Source organism: Rhinolophus ferrumequinum, chromosome 4 (assembly GCF_004115265.2).
Source record: "Rhinolophus ferrumequinum isolate MPI-CBG mRhiFer1 chromosome 4, mRhiFer1_v1.p, whole genome shotgun sequence".
Lineage (NCBI taxonomy): Eukaryota > Metazoa > Chordata > Mammalia > Chiroptera > Rhinolophidae > Rhinolophus > Rhinolophus ferrumequinum.
The window spans coordinates 72,361,334-72,386,771 of record NC_046287.1 but is presented as its reverse complement, the minus strand read 5'-3'; the positions used below and the strand labels follow the sequence as shown (position 1 = coordinate 72,386,771).

The window sequence follows — 25,438 nt, the reverse complement described above, 5'->3', positions numbered from 1 at the left end:
TAGGATAATACTGAATCAATCACCCTGAATTCAAGGGCTTTCCTTGAATTTCAAGGGCAGAATTTGTATAATTTGAGGGATCCTTCTAACCTTGGAGAAATTAAATGAACTGTGCATGTTTACGAGTACATTCCAATGGAGTCATGGCCTATTCTTAGTTGTTTAATAGCCGGGATAACGAACAAGCTCCAACTTTCCCGGAGAAAGCAAAGAAAAAGAAAGCTTTAGCATGAAGAGAGTACATTTGGAAGATTATTTGCAGGAACTCTCAACTTTTTCAGGAAAAGAAGAGTCTGCAAATCATAATCCTCTTTGAGAAATAACACGATACATTGATATATTAAACATACCAAATGTCATCTTACACCAGACTTTTGTATAGACCATAAGCAGTGCCAGGCATCAAGGTTTTAGAAAAAACTGGGTAGAAATACTGAAAACTAAGAAGACTATCCATTAATATACCTCTTCACTAGAATTGAGAAAAGAAAGTATCAGATGGGTAGATCTAGTTCTTAAAATATCTGAGTTCTGCAGGAGCATAGCCTGAAAATCTGCTCCATGATTTATATTTAACTTTTCCAATACTGCTGAAAATATAAAATTTCAATTGTTCTACAAGAGTGTTTGGTTGTTGTTCACTCATCTTTTCCTTATTTCAATCTGAATTTAAAGATATACAATTGCTCTGTAAATTTTAGTTGTCTCAAAAATCTAGGAAGGAAATACAAAATTCTGTCTTGTTGCACCTTATTATATTCAATAAATTCCTAACCATTTTCAATAGCAGATACAGCATTATATTACGAAGTAACATTATCAAGTACAACAGGGGAGGGTTATTTACATAAAGAACATTTAAAGTATTGTACATACACTATTAGTAGGTGAATGGTATCCATAAAGTTGAACACGCTGACATAGAGCACAAAGGGTCAAATGAAGTGTCACATTTCAGAATGAACCCAAGTATCGCAAAAGAAAAAAAAGAAAAAGAAGACAAAATCATCAATTAGGAAGGGCAAATCATTATGTTACATTCTATATAGAGCACACACACACAATACAAGTGGGATAAATGTTAAAGATAAGCTGCAAAGTTTTAAAAGTCTCATAATTAAACATTAAGTGAATCTGTGCTCATTTCAACCATTTTCATTATAACTTTCTGATAGAACTATTGCTTCAAATAATATGCTCCTCCGAAGTATGCCATTTTATTTAGAGATGCTTCAGCAATTCTATATGGGATAGGGGGAAAATCTACATGTAGCAGCATGGCAGTGGAAATGGTATGAGAGACCTGCGGGGGAATCTTGTTCTCCTATTATTAGTGCCATCACCACAGGCAAGTGAATGAATCTAAGATTTTCTCTTCTATAAATAGGTCTGATACTTACCTGGGAGAAACGTAATGAGGACTAAATGGGAGTAACATTTATAGTGGCTATAGCAGAGAGCTCAGCACATAAATGTTACAAGAAATGTTATGTTCATTTCCCTCTTTCCTTCTGAAGCACAGTTTTATTTTGGTATGTAAATTTTTAAAATTTAGTTTTGATTTAATTTTGATGTAAATATTCAATTCAAAGTAGCTATGTGGTTCTATTAATTGAAAAAGAACTTTAGGTTTTACAATTAGCTAAACTTTTTCAATGTTTATTATATTTCACGTACTGTTAAGTGACTACGTGTTTGGCTCATTTAAGCCCGTATCAATCACATGTGGTCATTACTCCTATTATTCCCATGTACAAATGAAGAAACTGAGGCACAACGAGGTTAGATGAAAACATCACTATCCCAGAAGAAGACTCTATAATCTATATTTCTAAGAATGCAAAAATACATATTATTTCCTTGTTTTTGCTTCAACATTCATATTGTTACAGTACTATTAAATTCACTCACACGTGTAATTACAATTCACCTTTAAATTTTTACATGCATAATGATCTGCATCAATCTATTATATGACATACCCTTCAAATCTCATGGGTAACAACAATATGAATAAAAATGATTTAATGAATGTAATATGGACACAGATGTTTAATATCAATATTTGATATAAATATTGATATTGATGCATATAAATACTGAAGCAATTTTTCTACATAAGAACTTTAGAAAGCTTTCAAGGGACAGCTCCAAAGTTACAGACTTTGTTCACTGTTTTTCAACATGAATAAAGTAATTCTTACCTAGAAAACCCACCTGAAACTACTATAAATTATTCTTACCAGCATTGCACGCTTTTCTTCATCTCCTTTAGTTTCCCTCTTTTCATTCTTTTTCCTGAATATCTCTTGAAGCTGAAAATGAAACCAATCAAGAATCAAATATCAAACATGAATTTCTGGGTACATATCTACTGCGCTATGCTAGCCTACGTATGTTCAAAAAACAAAGAAAACAGCGTCATCCATGAATGACATTAAAACTACTGTAGATATATTTTCTGATACCAATTTTCTTTCTGAGAAAAAGAAAATACATCCTTTGTTATTAGCAACCCCTGGTTAAGTTAAATGTGCAAAATTACAGTTTTACTTTATCTCTAAGACACAAAGCCATGGACCCGATGACACACACATAGAAAGGGATGAAGCCCACTGAGGAATAAAGTCACTGGAATAGAATTCAGGGTCTCTGGGTTCGAGCCCATCTTTAGTCACAAATGAATTTTATGGTGGTGAAGTGGTCACTCAACCCTCTCTTGGCTCCAATTTGCTCATAAATGAAATGAGGATGGGCCAGATGACCTCTAAGGTCTTTTTCAGGTAACTGAGCATTGTGGTGGGAACATGAATTCTGCACATATAGCCCCTTGAGCAAGTTACTCCAATTATTTAAGGCTTGTTTTCCATATCAGGAACATGGAGATAATGCCTTACCTTATAGGAAATTTTTTTTTCTTCCAGCTTTATTGAGGCATAATAGACAGGTCTTATAAGAATGTTGTGCAGAGTAAATATTACAAGTAATTATGTAACATACTGTCTGTTATATAGTAACTTCTCAGTAAATGTTAGCTATTATTATAAATGGTATTATTCCTTCTTTAAAATCCTACTTTACAAATAGAAACCTAATTCTACCTCTATTAAGTTTTCTGGCGAGGTCATTGTGTAATATGAACAGCTATGTCAACTCTTCATTTCGTTTTGTATGGCAATAATTGAAAGTCAAATAAAATGCTATTACCTCCCAAAATGAGCAATAACAATTAAAAATACAGTATAAAATATAAATGATTTATTAACACATAAATTTATTTCCAATTTTTCTTAGTGAACAGAGTTTTTTTTAGCAAAGGTTTTTAATAATCACTTATAAACAGGCATGAGAAGCATAGATTTTAGAACTCTACAAATAACTCAGCAGAACTCCTCCTTTTGCTTTCAGGAACTCTTTGCTATTTACAAACAAACAACAAACAAACAAAAAACATCACATGAGGCAGCAGTACAGCCACCGCAAAGAGTAAACCACTGCTTTAAAGCAAGGGCAGCTTTTATAACAGTGTCCGAGCTCCACAAATGGACAGTATTCCAAAAGACATCTTTACAGGCAACTTCCAAAAGTTGAGTGAGTTCCTTCCGAAAGTCAGTCTTTAAACCAGTGGGGTGGAACTTGGCAGTGTTGCCATAGAAAGTTTACTGAAAATCATTTATCTTACTAGGACCATTATGAGAGTCGTAAAATACAGGAGAGGAGTGCACTACCAAAACAAAACTGTTAAATTACATCTGTCCACTTTAGGACGTGAGGAACATACTTCTGTCATTCCAGTGAACTGAAAACTCTCACCCTCTACCATTCTGAAAGTCACTAGAATGAGGGGTCCTTCATTGTTCCAGCTCCAATGGCTTGGCCCAGGTACCGTACGCAGCTAAGGGCTACATGGGTATGAGATTAGGCCTTTCAATAGATACCAGTAATTACTCTGCTTGCTTCCTTTTGAATGACTACTAATTAGCTTTTGACAAGGATTTTTATCTCTTCTCTTTCATACCATGGAAAATAATGATTTCATAGTTTCTCTTCCATGTTCTAGTCTCTGAAAAAAATACTCAATTGTTGAAGAGGTTTTCTGAGGGATTTTTAATGGCTTGCTACAAAGGAAAAATAGAAAACAAAATGGCTACTTAGGTCATCTTTCCTTTCTCTCTTTACTAGGAGAGTATACATGAATAAAGAGTTGAACATAAATGCTAAGATTAGATCTTGTTAATAGAAGAAATAAACTAATGTTAATCTCTATTTTGGAGGAAAAAAACAGAATAGGTCTTTTGCTTCAGAAGTAGATGCAGGTTACACGGGTAAAAAGAAATAGAAACATTCTGAAAGGTGGGCTCATGGTATGATGAATGATCAGCTGATGAAGTGGCCAGACCAGTACCAACACTGGACCAGTCAGGTGAAAAAGATGGAAAGGCAAATACCTAAGAGCAGTCTTACTACTCCCACTTTAGATCAGCCTTTGGTCAAAGACAGATGGGAATAGAAAAATGGGAACAAGACTGGAATACAAGGCAGTAATGAGTGAAAGAAAAAAGTTGGAACAAAAATCATAAATTCTATAATGAGAAGGAAGGGAAGTTCCTGTGGCTGAGTTGTGATTAGGTGGCTGAAATGATGGAGACGGACTATTAACGGGGCAGGATTGCATGTTATCCACCCAATATAAAATTTGTGACACGTTAAACTTCCAGAAAATGTGCAAATGACTAAAATCATCTTTATATACTGAATATAATTTATATTCTTACAATGTAAAGATTATTCAAAGTATGTAAGAATATACTTATTTATTAAATTAAGGTGAAAGCGTAAAATTTTCAGTTTCTTCTACAAAAATACTCAAAATATGTAAAAATATAAAAATATATGCAATATTTAATTATTGATAAAAATGCAGCATAGAATATACATACCACCAAAAACTCCTTTTTATCCACCATCTCATTGCCATCCGTGTCAAACATGTTGAAAGCTATTCTAAAGCCTGCATGTGGCTCTGCCAGAAAAAAAAGAAAAGTATTTGTGCAGTGTGAAAATGTTTTTAAAGAACAAAATCCGTATTAGCTATAAACAGTTATTCATAGTCTATACAGAAATGCTTTCTTTAACAAAGAAATTAAAAGGAATATGTTACTATTAGTTAAATGTAATAAAAGTTGTATATAAGTACACATATTGCTGCTTCATATATTAGCTCACTTAGAAACAGAATTGATAATACACTTCAAAAGTACTTGTGTGATACTTGTTGCATAGCACTGAAGGTAAAATTTCACTACCTTCCTTCCAAAAATAAATATTTCTTTTCCTTATCCAAAGTCTGTCAGTTTCTTTAAAAGGAACGTATCAGCTCATCACATATGAAATATTTTCAGTATGTTCAACTACTAAGAACAGAAGGAAAAAAAAATACGACACAATGGACCAGTCCAAATTTTTGAGAAAATTATAATGGAAATGACCTATGAAAATAAATGTCAAGCATGAGAGATTACATATTTGAGTTTAAACTTCTAGAGGCTTCAAAAACAGAAATATAAAATAAAAGCTTGAATAATTAATTCCCAATTTCCCCCAGAATACAAGAAAGTATTGCTTTTCTGAGAAAGACAAACTTTCAAACCCTATGAACTGCTTTAATTTATGAACTCCAGAATGAGGTTCAATCCCTTTCCTCTTTTCACTTCTAAAGCATAAAAAAGAAAATCTGGAGAGAAGAAAACTTGAACGTGTCCTTCAAAGAGGAGCTCAGTGTACATGATTTTTTTTCCCCCAAAACATTTGACCTACTCTTTTGAGATGACTGACAAAACATTAAAAATGGGACCTCCCACAGATACACTTGCTACTAACTGGAAGTCTTAACCTTGCAAAAGAGAAGCATACAGACATACTTTATTAACCAGTAACAGCTGTCTCTGAAAATAGAGGAAACAGAAGCCAGTCTTTTATGCAAGTTCATCTCTTGTGTGTATTTTAGGAATCTAAACTTACTATCATTATTATTCACTTGAGAAAGAAACAAAAAATTATACCATTTTTGATAATCAAGTTTTAAGCTTTAAAAAGATCTTGAAAATACACATAGAAAGGAAGTCCTTACAAGCCTCGTTTGGAAGGAAAAATAAAGTTAAAATAATAAAAAGTAAAGAGAAACCCATAGACAGGTAACAGATTATCTAACTCACTTCCTGTCAGCCCTCTATTCACATTTTTCTTGGTTTTAATCTAAACACATACATAATTTTAAAATTCAAGCTCACAGAAGTTTCTAAGATGGTTCCAAAAGAAGATTCACAGCATCCAAAGATTCTAACTTTTCCATAGCAAGCAAAACCCACTATATGTGTTTTTTCCAACACCCTTAAATCATACCCTGTCCTGTCTGAACAAGTGGCTTTCTTAACCAGTTCTATTTTACTCTAACCTATCACTCTGCTGGTTTAGATACTTATAACTTGTAATTTTGCATCCAAAGTTGTTCTAACTAACACGGTAACTAACACGGTAACTTTTAACAAGTCTCTGAGGCACTCTTTGGCAACCACTCCACTGATTTTCATGGTAGCGTTTATCATTGATTGGACTCAAATCATCACAGTTTTTGTTTCCCTACATCTCCACAAATCTCCACAAATGGAAATTCCACTAAGGGTATTTTCATCCATTCCTTTTTTCATTCATTCACCAACTATGTTTGGAGAGGCTACCATGTGTCAGAGACCATTCTTAATACAGAAATGGACAAAAAAGATAAAATCTTTACCATCATGGGCCTTGCATTCAAGTGTGGTGAGACAGACAAGAACACGTAAACCAATAAACCAATACTTTCAAATAATTTAAGTGCTATGAAGAAAATAAAACATTGTGGAGAGATGAAGAGAGAGAGATGGGAGAGGGAGCTAAATTAGGGAGGATGATCACGTAATGATTCTCTAAGAATTCTCATTTCAAAGGAAAGCTGAATGATGTTTATTATCATGAGGCTGTTGATGCAGAGGGAGCAGAAAGTACAATTTCCTGAGGTGGGAATAAAGGCACAGAAAGGTCAGGTGGCTGGAGTGCAGTGAACTACAGCATGCAAGTTCCACCATTACGCGCAATGCAATTTAATTGAAAACCTTAGTAAACTCTTTATATAGTTCATAAAAACTACTACATATGAAAGGAAGAGAATCACAAAGCTGTTTTAGGATGCATGATCCTAAAGTCTAGGTATTCTCATAGACTCACTAGTTAAAAGCCTCCTTCTTTCACACTAGTCTTATTGAGAATGTGATTTGAATGAATAGAGCAGGAAATTAACAAATCATTCCATTTCCTGAACTTTAGCCTCTCATGTAGATTAAACCACAGGGATTGATAAATGACATTAAATTGACAATTTATGAGCATTTTACTACTATACTATACTGTAAGCCATAATATTTACAGTTTTAACTCTTGTTATGCCATGCTTAGCATTTTCCGTGGGCATTTAGACAAAACTGCATAGATTGATCTAAAGTGATTTTCAATAGTAAGAGAATTTAAGAATGACTTGTTTTCCAAGATTAAAAAAGAAACTTGCATCCAGAATATATTTATTGAGAACACTTACTTGTTAAAATACATAAAAGAAAAAGATATTCTGTGTAAGAAATCACACCTAGAAGAAAAAAATGTGTTAGTTATGCCATATATATTACTTTTTCTTCTTATCAAGTAAAATATTATTCTTATAACAGTAATAAGTAATATTAATAAAGGACTTAGTTTTAAAGAATATGTTAAGTATTGTTTTAAATGACACTAAACTGTTATCATAAATGATAGCAAAAGAAGCAACAAAATTAATTTTACTTTGTTTCACGTTTTTGTAGAAACCCATATAAAATTTCCGTTAATGATTCCAGAGATAGTGGCAAAAAAATATCAACATTATAATGTTTACTTATGGCTGTAACTTTTAAACTTGTTGCTAGTTTTCAGTACACAAATCTAACAAAATAAAAAAGTTGGAAATGGTTAACACTGTAAAGTACTTAATTACCTCTTAGTAATACTTGAATAAAACATTTAGATATTCGTGCTTAGAATTTTAATTTTTGTATTACATTAAAAAAACAAAATTCTACAGTTATCCCTTTTCTGCTTTCAAGTCATTATTATTATGATGAATTTAATGCTTCTTAAATGTAATCTAAGAAGATTTTATTTTAATTGGATTGAATGGCTTATACTTTCTGTATATTGCAACCTGAGATTTCTGTCACCCCAGAATTACAAACTTTAAAAGGAGTTTGAAGTAAATAAAAATATACATTCTGTCATTCAAATTCTTGTTTTGGGGCTATAATATACCAAATTAGAATTAATACTGTAATTGACTTGCCAAGTGGATCCTGAGAAAACTAAAATCAGAAATAAGCCAATAACAATTATCCAGACATCAGATAGTCCTGATATTTGGGACGAGGGCATAAAAAATCCTTACATAATCAGATTGTGAACTTTAAACCTCCATTTTACCTGATGCTCTTTGAGGCTACCCTCTTTGTTACAGAACAAAGAGGAGTCACTGTCAGGCAGTTTGTCAGAAGGGAACAAGGTAGGAGGCCCTGAAAGCATTCCCTTCTTTTGTTTATACTAGAATATTGTGACCTATAGACATAGTTCTGGTTGATTGCCATGAATGTTATGGGAGAAAGATTCTGGAACGGTCAATGTATATAAAGATACAATACTTAGATTCCATAGGGATCCCTCAAAAAAAAAAAAAAGAAAAAAGAAAAAAAAAAAGAAAGCATAAATGCAGGAAGAAAAAAGGGAAATTGGATGAGGAATAGGCTCTCTGTTTCCACAACCCCATTTTACTGACTGTTGTTCTAATTGATTTGGTGGAATACACCTAAGAGATGTTGGTTGGTAGAAAAAAGTTTAATAACTGCTACACATCTTTTATTTGATAATTAACTCAAGATTTTGTTCACTGAAGGATTACTTAACATAATTACTTAACATGATCATAATTATCATGGTAGGCACTTGTCTGTAGGACTAAATGGTTTTTGAAGTTGTGTAATTCACAGGGAAGGAGACAAAGTAACACATGATATAATCAGTAAAAATGGTTAAGGAAAAGAGAAAATACTATACTAAATATACACACACTGTGGATTCTTAAAGCTTTCCAAAAAAATATGTAAAACTATTAAACTAACTCTTTAATTTCTGTTAAGGCCACTTGGGGTTAAAAATAAAACAACAATAAATGCTAAGCATAGAGTTATGTTGCAATCTTTAGAAAAAAAGGATGCCAAGATGCTAACTAGGTTTCTTTTGAAAATTCAATTTTAAAAAATTCTAAGCGCAGTCCTTTAAAAGCATTACACTACTTAGTTCCTATATTATGATATGCTACAGTTGGCTGTTATAACTAAGACAATGTTTTCATAAATGTTGCATACCAATTAATTTTTTGTAAAATTAAATAACATTTTCTTGCTAGGTAATATTTTAAGCAGATAAAATTCATCTGTAAATTAATCTTCAATAGCTGAAAAGATTTAGCTTTAAAATTCCTCTGCCACCGAATCCGTTATAAAAAAAGCAAGGGCTCTCTGCAACTCTCTACTTTACCTAACGTAGTGGTTCTAAAACTTTTTGGGTACATGGATTACCTAGATAAGCCAATCACAATGACAGATCTGCACTGTCTTACAGGGTAGCCATTGGCTATACGTGGCTATTTAAATTTAAAATAATTAAAATTAAATAAAATTTAAAAATTAGTTCCCCAGTTATAGTTTCAATATTTCAGGTCCTGAACTTAATAGCCACATTAGGCTACTGGTTACCATATGAGACAATACAGAAATACAACATGTCCGTTACTGCAGATAGTTCTGAATAACACTGAAAAGATCATCTCCCTCGGGAAAAAAACATGTATATAATTTAAGGAGGATTGGGAGAAACCTAAACCCAAGGCTTCCAGATTTAACCCTCCCTTTAACTAAAAAGAATTTCCTTCTGCCATACATTTCTTTTTCTCAGATTATATTTGATCTAATTTGCATTTCCCATGAGAGGTATTAAGGAAATATTTTTTTAAATTGACCAATTTACCTAATCTGTCTGAGCTTTAAATTTTCCTGATCTTATCATCCCACTCTAAAATTTGAATGGCAATCTTTAAGACAACTTCCAAGAAAAAATTTCTAAGAGCTTTAAAGATACCGTTGGCCCAGATTTCACAAAGATTTTAAAACCCTAGTTATGAAAAGCCTACAACAAAAGATAAGGTGTTTCTTCCTTTCAGATTCCACGAGAACCAGGTGGAAGCAATTTGAATTTCTAATTCTTCTTAGATAAGATGTATGGATTATAACTACTCCTTGAAAGTATTTGTCTTCATGCCAAATGTATTTTCAAACCAATGTCAGTTAAAATGGATGAAAAAGAAAAAGGTAACTTTATGTAATTCAGTATTTTTATTCTGTCTATTCTCATACTTGAGAATATAAAAAAGTATACTTCAAAGAAACATTCCTTTTTAAGATTAAATGAATCTTAAAGATTTTATTAATTAGTTTTTGCTATAAATATGTACAAAAAGTACACTCTAAAAGAAAATTGCAGTAAGAGTCATATAATTTGATTGCAAGGAAATTATGAATTAATGAAATAAGTTAGGTATATAGATATGGATACTAGAGTAAGTTGAAAGAGGTGAATTTTGCAGTGAACATTATTTTTAAAAGATACATGTTCAAATTGAGCAGCCAAAGACATATTCGATAAGTTTTCATATTGATTAAATTAAAGCTGGAATTCTCTAGAAATAAAATGGACATTTGAGATCAATGTTTTTGAAAAATGTTTTCTGTGGGTAAATATAGCCTATGGTTATCAATATGGTTAAAAATGTTTTTATGTATAAAAGTTCACTTTGTTGTAAAAAATTTGGAATATACAAATAATATATATAAAAAGTAAAATAACAACCACCCTTAATCCCATTACCTAGAAACTATCAATATTTTGGTGTTTTTCTCTATGCACACATACACACCATTGTAAAATTATTTTTAAGTATGAGGAAAATATGTATATATGAATAGTACAAGTAATTTGCGTCAATATTAAAATGCGTAAGTATTCATGTTAACTTACCTCTTTCTTTAAGATTTCGAAAGAGCTTTGATGATCCTTTCCAAACTGGTGGTGTTTCTGAGAGTATTTGATTTAACTCCTATGACATAAGATACCAAGATACTGATTGATAGGTAAACCGGTGCTTATAAAATAGATCAAAAATATTTAAATGCTTACGCAAAAAAAATTCTCCACTCAGAGGACCAGAGACATGGCTATTTTTATCCTATTCTATACCTGTGGTTCATTCAACCACAAAATCCAATATTTGCTCATAGTCCAAACATAAAATAAGTGATAAAGATGCTACATGAAATTCAATTAGACTACCAAAAATTTCAGATAAATTTTATAATTGGAATAACATATATATGATGTTTAAATTAAGATAAAACTGAATTTAAGTTCTGGAGTCAGTTAGAAAAGGACAGTTTCATGAAAGATTTCCTAATTAAGGTCGGAGATGATTACCTCGCTTCACACACTGTCCATTCTCTGTAACCCTCTTGGATTTAGGGGCCTTTGTGGTAGAAGAAGTAAATGGACAAAAGATTGTATTGGGAAGGAATGAAAAGTATTTTAATAGTGACTCAAAGAATGATGACATGAGATGAAGTGGGAGGACAGGGGTATGGAGTTATTGTGGACACTGTTTCAATGTTTTTTTTCTTTTTTCCTAATTTCAACTTGAACATTTAGTAAAGAACACAGACTTCAATTACTGATTAGTCAGTTTCTTTTTTAATCAAAGTATCACAGTTGGGAGGGGGGAACTATTTTGGATAATTTTAAATATTTGAATCACTGCTCGGATACTATAACAATTTTGAATGTATTGTGCATGCTGTGTTAAAAATAAGTGAAAATTATGATTTGGTTAAATGTGAAGGAAATTATTAAAGGATTTGGTGAGATAACTTGAAATAATTTGAAATTTAAAAATCAGTCTACTAGACTGGATTAAGAAACTGGTACATTTATACAATGGAGTATTACTCGGCCATAAAGAATGAAATCTTACCATTTGCAATGATATGGATGGACCTAGAGAACATTATGCTAAGTGAAGTAAGTCAGTCGGAGAAAGACAAATACCATATGATCTCACTTATATGTGGAATCTAAAGATCTGAATAAATAGGCAAAGTAAACAGAAATAGTTTCAGAAATATAGAGGAAAAACTGATGGTTGCTAGATGGGAGGGGGGTAGGGATGAAGAAGAAGGGAAACGGATTAGACAGCATAAATTGGTAACCACAATATTGCCATGGGGCTATGAAAGACAGTTTGGGGAATATAATCAATAATGTTGTAAAGATTTTGTAAGGTGTCACATGTCTTATTAGGGAGACCACTTCATAGACGATGTAGATGCTTGACCACTGGGCTGTACACCTGAAGCTGAAGCTAAATAATATTGTATGTCAACTATAATGTAATGTGTATGTATATATATATATATATATATATATATATATATATATATATATATGTGTGTGTGTATATATATAATAAAATATATATATACATAGTCACGGGATATGGAGTACAGCATAGGGAATAGAGTCAATGGAATGTAATAGATACTATGTTTCCCCAAAAATAAGACCTAGCCGGACACTCATTCGGCTAATGTGTCTTTTGGAGCAAAAATTAATGTAAGACCTGGTATTATATATTATATTATGTACCATATCATATCATATGATATCATACGACCCGGTCTTATATTATAGTAAAATAAGACAGGGTCACATATTAATTTTTGCTCCAAAAGACGCAGTAGAGCTGATTGTCTGGCTAGGTCTTATTTTCGGGGAAACACAGTATATACAATGTCAGAAGGGTAGGTAGTAGCTTGGGGGAAGGGGTTATCACTTTGTGAGGGGTGAAATGTTAACTATTATTTGTTTTGTACACTTGAAACTAATAATAAAAAATTAAAATTAAAATTAAAAAAATTAGTCTACTAAATAACACACTGTAAAAAAACTAGAAACCACTTCTATTTAGTGGTTTGCTTCTTGCTACTCAAAGTGTGGTTCCCCAATAGCCCAGGCATCATTACTAAGGAGCTTGTTAAAAATGCAGAATCTCCATTCACATCCCAGACCTGCTGAATCAGAATCTGTATTTTTAACAAGATCTGTGGGTGATTTTTATGCACATTCAAGTTTGAGAAATATTTTAGACAAACCCTTCCTGATGCAGCTGTCCCTAAAAATGTTCTGTGACATTTATAAACTATCTTTTTCATTATAAGGCAGAATTGCCATGCAAATAAGGAATCCTTGGATGCCAAAGGCAAGAGAGGTATTTTTAGGGGATTTATGGACTCCCTGAGTCCCATCTGTGAATCCTGGCTTTCATTTCTTTCACAGTGTTATCTCTGCACTGCAGGTAACAGATGCCACCAGGCAATGGGTAGCAATGGCACAGACGTAAAAATTCACGTATGAATAATGAGAAGCTGGGATATTTATTGTCTAAACAACAGTAAACTCATAAACATTTTTGTTAGAGCAACAGATTAAATAAAACATTTTGAATGCATTTCATATACTTTATATCATCTCTATTATGCACATATTAACAGAGATGTTAATATTTTAAATGTTTCCATGTATTCGACTTAAACTCAGTTACAGTTTACGACCAAAGTCATAGCTACCTTTTATTAAATGCCCTTTATGTGGTTGGCAGTGGGCTAATTAATAACAATATCTCATTTCATTTTAATAGACCATCATTATTATGTATATTTCACTGTCATAAAGAGGATAAGTAACTCACCCACAGTCACACAACTAGTGAATGACTGGCCAGATTCTTACTGATTCTAAGCACTTTATTTTAGTAATAATTTAGTTTCCTCTGGTCTAGATCATCCAACTGACACACTGATTTCCTCTGTCTTCTGTTAACTTTAAGGACTTTTACACTGTATTAAAATCTGTATTTCCCCTCACGCTGGGAATCTCTCCCCACCGCCAGTGCCTATCTTTGTCTCTCATACACATACATATACTGGCCAATCTATTAATAACTATGTTTGTCCATTTTTTTCTTATTGAGCTGATTAACTTTTCTATATTGATTTACCAGAGTTTTATATAACTACAAGATACTGAAGCTTTTCTGTTAATATCTTGCAATTCTCCCATCTGTCATACATTTTTTAACATTGTTGATACTGTCTTTTGGTGTGCCAAAGGTTTTGATATTTAACTTAGTAAAATTTGCCACTAATTTCCTTTGAGTTTTGCATTATGTGTCCTGTCTAACGAAACCTCCCAGGCCCCTCATTTTGCTTGTAATATCTCAGAATTTTTGTTTGCCAAAAATCAGAACTTAATCCATCTGAAATTTGCTTTTGTATATGGTGGTCAGTTTGAGATCTAATTTTACCTGCCCCCATGTTGGAAAGACTATTGTTCCAGTACCTAAAGGCCAATCCTTTCTCCAGTGATTTATAGATCTTCTCATACATGCCTGGATCTGTTTCTGGACTCTGAGTCTGTTACTTTTAACTAATTAAGAAAAATTCTTATACTGATACAATACTATTTTAATTATTATAGTACTATTATTAATCTTATACGGAACAAGCCCAATTGTTTTCATCCCAATTTCTCCCCACTTCTTCCTTTTCAGAGTTGTTCTGAAAATTCTGGGCCCTTACTCCTCTAAATGAATATTTATAAACATGATATATTTCTGTGTTTACTCATGTCTTTTTAAAAATATAATAACATTTTTTACCTTTGTTAGGAATCTAAGTATCTAATAATTTTTGTTGCTATTGTAAAATGTATCTTATTTGATAGTAGTTTCAAATTGCTATTGCTGGTACAGAAACATTTTATTAACTTTGGTTCACAGATGTTACATCCAGAAGCAACCTTGCTAAACTTTTACTAAATTTGAATAAATTTGAAATCTATGTATTTTTACATTTTTCTCGCAATCATATTGTTTGCTACTGTTCCAGTCCTTTCTTTTTTTTTCCGTCATACTACAAGGTATAGGCTGAATTGTGTCTGCCTCAACTTCACACTTGAAGTCATAACTCTCAGTACAGTAGAACGCGACCGTACTTGGAGATAGGGCCTTTAAAGAGATAATTCAGATTATTAAATGAGGCCATTATGGTGGGCCCTAATCCAATGACTGGTCTCTATAGTAAGAAGAGATTAAGAAACAGACATGCACAGAGGAAAGATGTGAAGATGGCAGTGGGAGAAAATGGCCATCTACACGCCAAGGAGCGAGGCCTCAGAAGAAACCAACCCTACAACACCTTGTTCTTAGACTTCCAACCTCCTGCACTATGAAAAAATAAATTTGTGCTGCTTAAGCCACTCAGACTGTTGTAGTTGTTATGGCAGCCCTAGCAAATTAACGCACTACATTGGCTTACACCTGTAGGAAAAGAGTTGAGTAGTAGTTATGAGAGCTGACTATATGGATTATATCTAATTTTATAGAGTAACTCTAAAGTTTCACAAGTAAATTGGATGTTTGCTATAGGCTTTTGGAGGATTCTTTTTAACTGGTTAAGGAAGTTCCTTAGGTTACCAGGCTAAGACTGCTTCCTCTTTTTATATTGAAGTTTATAATACATATAAAAGTACAAAAAAGAATATATGTAAAATTTAAAGTTAGAAATTGTTAAGAAATAGAAAATAACCAGTACTTTAGAAGCCTCTTTGCACCCCTCACTGATGATGTTCCCTTCCATCTCCCCAGAGGTAAATACTATCTTGAGTTTTATATTTATCATTCTTTAGTTTTCCTACCTATGAATGTATCCTTAATAATATGGTTTCATATCCTCAGTTTTGGACTTTATATAAGTGGAATTATACTTTATATATTTTTGAATTGCTTACTTTGTCACTATATTTCTAAGATTCATCTAGTTAAAGCATTGCTATAATTCATTTCTTTTCACTGTTCATAGTATTCACTGTACAAATATATCAAAACTTATTTTTCAATTCTACTATTGCTAATGTATCATAGTCTTACACTGTATTAGTTCTTTTTGACCATCATGAACAATCTATGGGCATTCCTGTGAATCTCTCCTGCATATAAGAAAGTTTCTCTGGGTATATACACTGGTGTGAAACTAGTCGATTATAGGGCATATTCAAATTTAACTTTACTAGGTGCATATGCATGCACTGCTGTACAATTTAAACCCAAGAGTAGACCTGCTAGATATAGCGTATGTGTATTTTTAATTTTAGTAGATATTGCCAAATTGTTTTCCAAAGCAGATTTACCAATTTACCTTTGCACATGAGAGTTACCATTGATCCACACATTCAAATGGCACTTTGATGTGATTTAATTTGCAGGAAAATTACATATATCACATTATATATATATATATATGTATACAGAGAGAGAGAGAGAGGGAATTTATCTGTTCACCAAGAGCTTTATCTTACCTGTTTGGAAAGTGACTTCCATATTTTAACAACTATAATAAAAAAACATAAAAGAATCAGACAAGAAATATTTCACGTAATATATATCCAAATTCAGTAACTATCTATAACCATTATTCATAACACCAAGCTTTTATATCTAAAAGGCAAAGTTTCTTTAACCTTAAGATTTGGATCTATGATATGATTTTATTTACGTTATGCATTTTGTTCATGTACTATACACTATTTATAATATATAAGTGGAATAAGGAACACATTTTCCATAATCATTATCTTATTTTGGGGATTTCTGGATGTTAGTTAACTTACTGCATGTCAAATATCCTGTGGCCTTAAGACACAAATAATGATATGTATTAAATATTCATACTAGGATATACAATACTAACAATTACAATTTTACTTTATTGCAATAAATTACAATAATTACAATTTTAAGGTGTTACTAATGATCTCTGCTGTATCAGTTACTCATGATCTCTGATTATAATTCAAAGGTCAGCTCTCTGTAGGGTAAATGGAAAGGATGGGAGCAAAGGGAAAAAAAGATGAAGGAGAAAGCAAGTAATGTGAGATGGAGAGTCTCATCTTGTTTTCCATTCTTTTCCTCTAAGAATGTTACAGTTGAATAAAATACCAGGGATCAGTTTATTTTTCTGATTCCTCTTCACATCCCTGTAGATCTCAAAAACTATAAATCTTGTAATATTAAAATAAATGTGAGTCATATTGCTGTTTACTTTGCTCAGGTTTGAACACTGTGAATATCTAATGACTGCCCAAGAATTATCTCCAGGTTTATATGTGATTAAGTTCTATAAGACATCTGCATTAAAGAACTGGTAAATTATTTCATCTACATTACAATGACAACCAATAATATTTCTACATGGCAATGTGGTTATTTCTGTATAATTAACCACAGTTAAGGTAAACAACAAATCAAATTGAAGATTTTAAGATAGGCATTTTTTGCTATATAACTCTCTTTTTAAAGCAGTATGTCATTTTAAGATCAAAAGAAGTATGTTCTAATAAAAATCTAGCAAACTGATTTTTATGCAGATAGATTTCTTTACCAGGTAGCAACAATATCTTTACTTTACCCAAGATAGTTTATACAAATGTGTAATCAGTGATTAAAATCACAGGTCTATAAGGCAGAATTTAGCATTTAACTTTAATTATGATAACTGTATACATTCATTTTTAAAGACATCCTCCTTCCTAATGAACAGAACAATGCAAATAATATTTATATTCTGTTGCTTTTGAAAGATAGCAGTAAGAAGAAAAATAAATGGTACAAAAGTACATGCACGTGTTCTTATGCAATGTTCAGAGGCTATTTATCAAAAGAGGAAGTTAGACACGCTCTTGAGTTTTGTAGGGTTTACGAGATTTCCAGGGTAAATTATTCACAAAAGACATATTCATTCTTCCGGATATGTCTCCATGTTCAATATTATTAGCTTTTTTTTTTATAAAGACTAAAGAGCCATTAAGATTGTTCTTCAAAGGATTTTCTGATTTTCTAAATTCCTTATTTCATATGAAGTTACTCCATATATAAATATAACTTGGGTCAAGAGGGACTTCAATTCTATTGGATATATTTTATTTCTTAAGCTATAGGTTAATGTTCATTATGTTTTTAATATTTCTATGTAGATCTGAAATTTTTTAATACATTTCTGAAACTAAAATTAAAATAATATTTGAAGCTATATGAGAATAATCAGTTATTATTTTAGTTCTGTAAGGGAAATTCACCTTTTAGGTTCTATTTAAGTAGGTAACATAAGAAATTTTTTTGATTTCAAACACAAAGTTATAATCAACACTGAGACGTATATCTCAATTAACATTTATTTAAACTACATATAATTATTAAGCAAATGTTTACACAGCATACCATTTTTGTTTTCTGTTGAGGTCACCATAAAATTATATCAAAGACTGTTTAAAACCTTGGTTATGAATTCAAGTGATAATGATGATGATGACAGCTAGCCACATTTATTAAGTGATTATTGTGTGTCAGGTACTACGCTAAACAGGCAATCCTCAACTGATATATTCAATCCTTAAAAAACGTCATGAGGCCGTTACTACTTTTTTATAAATGTGGAAACAAAAAATTAAATAAATTAACCAAGTTCTCAATGCTACTAACTGAATTCCAAGGTTTTAACACAAGTCTGTCTAATTTTAATATACTTTTCCTACTTTTCTACCTGTGAGGCATATTTTGTTCATATACTTCATGAAAAACAACATATTACAAGAGATTGAAAACAAAAGCAGATATGAGAATCCAACCGTCTTCTATTAAGTGAGACATTAAAGAGATTTGCAAGAATGTACATAATGCCCAAAAGTTTGAGAACCACTGCTCTAACATACGGGAAGGTGAGAAACAATTAGCCTATATTTACACGGCAGGGGCCATGAGAAACAGAGGAGAGATACAGGCAGAACGTTGCCCAGGTCTAACGTCAAAGCCGGCCCTCTGAATTACTCTGTTCAAGATGGATATAAGAATGGAGTAGGCAGGATATGAGTCTATTATAAAGAATATCAAGCATAAGGTGGTGTTTAAGTTTAATGTACTGAGAAGCGGGACAACAGGAAGTTTCTGAAAAGAAAAGAGATACTAGTAGGAGTTTATAAGCAATATTAATCTGGTAACACTGTATAGCATAATGTCTTCCAAAATACTGTATTACTTGTTTAGTTGTTCTGAAAAACTTAAACAGCTCCACACTGTTACAAACTAGAGATAAAGAAAACAATCTTATAAAATTATTAAGAGAACTGACTCTGGGTAGTGAACACACAATGTGACATATAGATGATATATTACAGAATTGTACACCTGAAATCTATGTAACTTTGCTAACAATTGTTACCCCACTAACATTAATTTAAAAAAAATAAGATAATTTAAAAAATATACTTACATTTGGGCTCATCCGTTGTAACAGCCAAAATAAAATCATAGGGAGTCATGAATAACTGCCCTTCACATTCTACAGAAGCAAACAAACGAAATCGCCTTTCCCGAGACGTAGCATAGAGGTCTAAGTCTTCAACATCTGTTCTGCCAATAGCAACCTAAAGTTAAGAAAGCAAATAAATTTGAACTGTGTGAAATAACATCTCCTTTTAGGATATAAATGCTTTTAATTACGTTAAAAGTGAATTAACAAAGTAAATGAAAATTTGAAAATATTGTCTTCTAAAGAACTCAATCATTTTATAAATTATCCAGATGAAATACCATGAATCAAGATTTGAAAGATCCTACAATGAATATTATTAAGGGCCTGAAGATTTTAATCTGATATTTTGAAGTACTTGTAATCTATTTCTTCAGTTTTAGCCTTGGAGAACATAAAATTTCTGAGCTAGTAGTTTCTCTAAAAGGAACACTAACACTTGCTAAATGCCTGCTATGCACCCTCTATAGAGGCTTATTTATTTAATTACAAGTCTATTCACTATAGTTTATTAATTTTCTAAAGGAAGAAGTGAAACCACGATAGGCTGTTCATGGCTACCACTGAGGAACCCGTTTAGTGGCAGTGTCAGGACTAAAGTTGCTAACTCTCTATCAGTATATAGCTCCCACCAGTGGTTTTTCTGACTTTTACCTAAGGTTACGATGAACAGAATAAGGAGAGTGTATATGAAGAGAAGCAAGTCTCTTTTGCTTTCCTTAGTTTCAAGAACTTTCTGTATAAACAATTTTTCACTATTATTTTTTCTCTCTAAATTATTACAAATTTATCTTTTAATATAATGATTTTTTCTGAATACAAAAGTGAGTTCTTGTATATAATTTAAAAGACAAAAATCTTTAAAATTTAGATATAATTTTTAAGTTTTTTGGAGGCAAAAAATGGGGTTTATACAATACTGTTCAGAAATCTCATCCTTTTTACTTATTAATATATCACGGCCATTTCCCCAATCCACTAAATAGTCCAGTAGGCCATTTTTAATAACTGTGTAGTATTTCATGGTTAATGTTTACAGCATGACATAATAAAAATTCCAAATGGTTGAATATCTAGGTGATTCATAGTATTTTACCATTATAAAACAATGTTACAATGATCAACCTTGAAAATATTCAGGAAGAAGAAAATATGAATTTCAATGTCAGGGAGAGGTATGAACATTCTAGGTTTACACAGCGTATCTAAAAGATGAATAATCTTCCTGGAGCAGAGGATTTGCATTCATGGAAAAGGGTAAATTGATAATTTTTGAATGCCAAACTAAAGCACTGGAATTTAATCTGAAAGAACACAAATGTAAGATTTAGGGTGATTCTTAAGTGGTGCAATGAAACAAGGAAAATGGTGCTTTACAAAGATAAAGGTACCAGAGACCAGCTAGGTCAGCAGTATATTAATAACAATACTCAGGTAATCCATAGGTATTAGGAAATTGTTTCGGCTCTGCCATGGGTGATAAGTGAGACAATGAACAACTTAATGTCAATAATGGGCAATAATCTCCCCGAATATTCCTCAGGGATCAGTCTACCCTTTTATGTCCCCTGCTACACATATTCCCAGGGGTTTCTTCTTCCTCCCAGGCAGGGAAACCAATCCTGCCCCCTGGCCACAGTTTACTTTCCTGCTTTCTTCTTGCTAGGCCATTTCCTTGGGCCTAGGTGGCCCCCTATCAACCATGACTCTTCTCCAGGAAATTTCCTGGAGGACCACTCGCTATGAAGCTGTTTTTGCACCACAGTCTGAAGTCATGCCTCCGGCTAACATCCTGAACTACAATTTCTACTTTTAACATCTGTTTGCTAGGACCTAATATGGACTCGATCTGGGACTTCTACTACGTGTACTGCCATTACTGCTCATGAGGTGCTGGTGTTTTCTCATCCAACTTTCCTTCCTTAAGCACAGTCTATCATTTGTCCCAGCATGACAAACCTGCTAGACCACTGCAGCTGGGAATTGGATCCATCTTCTATGAGCTAATGCTCACAACTCCTCCTTCTCCTTAACTTCTACTAACAATCAATTAACAAAGCCTGTTGTTCTCCCTCTAAGTTTCTCACATCCACCCACTGCCACAAAGCTTTCTTCAAGTACTCACTACTTCCCTAAAATTTTGCAATAATGACCCAACTGTGATTTCTGCCTCTAATCCATCCCATACTGACAGAAAGAAAAAACAGGCAGCACTGTAGAACAATTTGTATTCTTTAACTATCTTGAGAATGCGTATCAGAAGAAATCTCCCAAGTAAAGGTTTTCATTAAAATTCCACTGCAGGAATTAATACTCATCTTTTCTGATTAATAGCATTAGATGGTGCCCACAGGTCTATTTAGCACCACCTCAAAATAAAGTCTGGGGAGGTATTTGGAAATGGTTTGTTCCCCAGGGAAAAAAATTATATAGCCTAAAAAGGAGGAATATGATTTATGTATGACAGAGATAACCAGAATCTGGGTGCTTAAAAGGACTTTGTGCTACTGCAGACTAATTTGTCCACTGCCTCTGCTCGCTTTAGTGTAATATATCACACTGGCAATGCTGAAATGAAACATGGACTGGTAAAAAGTGAAAACCAATCTTACCATGATATCCCATTAAACTGGCCTGATCCTAGAACAGTCTAATTATCATCAACTAGGAGAATTTGGCTCTTCTAGTTGGAGAATGGGAATGGGATGGAGAGCATAACAGGAAATCAATACTTGGGTAGGTTTTTATATTCTCTATTCTCTTCCACTGACTAATTTGTCTCTTCCTACTGAAATGTCAGTGTTTTAATTACTACAGCTCTTGGTTATGTTTTTTATTTTTATTTTATTCAAGTTTATGTTTTTGACATTAGGTAAAACAGGACTCCATCTTATTGTCAATGCTTTAAAAATATTCACGGTGATTGATATGCAATTTTCTCTTCAAAGTAAACTTTGAAATCAATGTATATTATTCTATTTTAAAAATCTTACTGATACTTTCTTTGGGATGACACTGAATTTTGGCGTGATTTAGGAAGACTTGCTTTTTCCCAACTGGGAACATGAATGTCTCTTCAAATCTTCCTCTACGTCTTTCAGTAAAATTTTACAGTTTTCTTCATATAAATTTTAGATACTTTTGGTAGATTTACAAATTTTATAGTTTCTATATAATTGTGAATTGAGAATGAAACCTTTTATTCCTATTACATTTTCAATTGGTTAATTCTTGTATTCGAATGGGAAAGCTACTGACTTTAGTATATTTGCTTTGTATCCAACTAACCTTATTAAATTCCTTCATTAATTGTAATAAGTTTTCTTGGATTTTCAAAGTAGATGATCACAAGTTCTTTTACCATAGTGACAGTTGTTTAGCTTATCCTTTTTAGTATTTATATCTTGTTTTCATTGCCTCAATTACTAAAAGTCTAGGTCTCTCAAAATGATGTTGAATAGTGTCAGTAATATTAAGCATTCTTGTCTTGTTCAATGTTTTGAAGAGAATGCTTCCAATGAATTGCCATTAAACGCAATGTTTGCAATTGGTTTTGATAATTATCTTCTACCTTAAATCAGGACCGGGTTGTTTACCTAGTCTTCTTTGTTCGCTGAAAATAAATGAGTTTAGAGTTAGAATTGTCCTTAGAGATCACTTGGTCCTCTTGTTTCTTTACCTTTTTAACCACAACAAAAACATAAATGTGAGTCCCTGAACAAAAGTTAAAATGCGTTGGGCAATTAGAAGCATAAATAAAAATCCCCCCCCCCAAAACTCAAGAGGTATTGGACAAAACTCTATTATTTACATATCTTTAAACTATTTTCAGTTTCTAAGATGAATATTTAACATCAACTAATGAACTAATGTAAATTACTCATTTATTCAACAGATACTTGGTGTGTGTTTACTATATACAAATTAATCAACTATAAAACTATCAATAGGGAGATGACTTACTTTATCAAAAACTGTTTCAGGGAAAAATATGAATAAGCAAGCTTGGTTTAATCATGTCTAACTACTTTCAAACCTTTCCACAGTCCACATGCTTCTTTCTCTGCAGCTTATGAACTATTTTCTTAACCATTTATATGTATTTTTAACTGTGGTACAGTTCTAACCAAGTTAAACTTTACAGTGTTTGAGAGGTTGACAGGGAGCAGCTGTCTATGAAGTTCAGCTGAGGATACCTAACCTGACCTACTAGACTCTCTGAGGAAACGGGTGGCATCAGGACAGTAGATGACCAAATGTTAAAAGGAACTCAGATCTTTAAAAGATTCAGCTTTGCTTCTGAATTTTCCAAAGTTTGGAAAATCTAAACCTTCTGAAGTTTTAACAGCACTGTTATGAACATTCAGAAACAATCAATAAAAGTAGAAAATGATATTCAAACCAGTTTACTAATCCTCTTGGCAGTCTTGCTTACCTAAACTTGACAATGATCTTGTATCGTTTTAATGATCTGGGACTTCAGGAAAAAACCAAATACGCACAGCCATTTCCCTCGAGCACACTGGCATGCATTTGTATGTATAATCCCTATATTACAAGGAGCAGGTTAAGTACACCTATATTCACTGGCTGATCTACTTTATTTAACCTTTTACGCTCACCTAAATCCAATCTATCTTTTAATTTCTAAAGCCTAGAATTAACCGGAACATCTTTTAATAATATATACTGTCTCAGTACATGACTTTTTGTATTACAAAATTGCCACGATAATGTGTAACACATCTACAGCTAATGGGAAAGCTAACCTGAAACCCCAAAATCCTGAATTATATCCATGTAGTTGTTAAAAATTGATAAAATAAAAATCTTTACTATCAATCCAACATAATGTACTTATAAAATAATCCTTTCAAAAGTGATAAAGTATAACTAGACCATTTCTGAATTGCAGGGAAGAGACTGACTGACAGGAGTTACAGAAGTCATGTTCATTTAAGAAAAATTCTTAGTATCTTGGGTTGACAAATTTAAAAAAACAAAACACTTATTTGGGAAGTTGAGGAAGTGACAGCCTTTAAATTGTTAAGAAATATTAGAGAGAAAACCCTTGAGCTTATAATGGCTACAAAGACAAATAGCCTCTCTAAGAAGCTGGCGGGTAGTAGAAGCACAGATGGAGCGGAAGGCTGGCTTAGCTTTTAAGAAACGCTCTCTCCAAAGTAAACACAACACAGAGTTTCCACTTCCATCTTTTCTGGAGCTGCCTCTTTAAAATGGACTATTATAAGGTGAAATTCTTTTTCTGCATGTACTCCTGTCTTTCCTTTTTTGTTTTGTTTTTGTTATTTGATATCTGATAATCCACCGAGGAAGCTCTTAAATGCAGGAAGACTGAAGCGCGATTTTTGTTAGGCAATAAAAAAATCAAACCAGAGTATGGCTTATTAATTATCGATGTTATAAAATTGCTCTAATTAAAAATACTTAGAGAGTAAGTATAATTAACATTACCTGTACCTTGAATTCATATTTTCCATTTTTTATAAGAACCAGAGTTCTTATTGTGAGAACTCTAATATTAAAATAGTGTCCTTGACTTCCTCTTCCTATTAGCGTCTGAGGTTGAAGCTACTTAGGTATTATTTGTGGTATTTGCTTCACATCTGTCTCTGGAACCAATCCTGTCCCAAGCTGGAGGTAACCAAAAACTTCCAGGCTAAAGATTTGGGTGGTGATGTAGGTCCCGTTCTGGGACCACGTACTGAGTTACTGATTTTGCTCCTATCATCAGAACCCATCCTTTATTTCCCAATTTCAGTACTTGGGTTCCTACCTGTCAG

General features: G+C 32.6%; 1 protein-coding gene across 1 annotated transcript in view; it reads right to left on the bottom strand.

Annotated features, from left to right (window-relative positions):
- Positions 1–25,438, bottom strand: part of MICU3 (mitochondrial calcium uptake family member 3) — a 79,439-nt gene that overhangs the window by 32,158 nt on the left and 21,843 nt on the right. The window contains exons 2-8 of the mRNA XM_033104675.1: positions 19,596–19,749; positions 16,630–16,661; positions 11,188–11,266; positions 7,631–7,678; positions 4,941–5,023; positions 2,244–2,315; positions 877–915 (exon numbers count right to left, since the gene is read on the bottom strand). Coding sequence (XP_032960566.1) covers positions 877–915; positions 2,244–2,315; positions 4,941–5,023; positions 7,631–7,678; positions 11,188–11,266; positions 16,630–16,661; positions 19,596–19,749 — 507 coding nt within the window. The remainder of the gene's footprint in view (positions 1–876; positions 916–2,243; positions 2,316–4,940; positions 5,024–7,630; positions 7,679–11,187; positions 11,267–16,629; positions 16,662–19,595; positions 19,750–25,438) is intronic.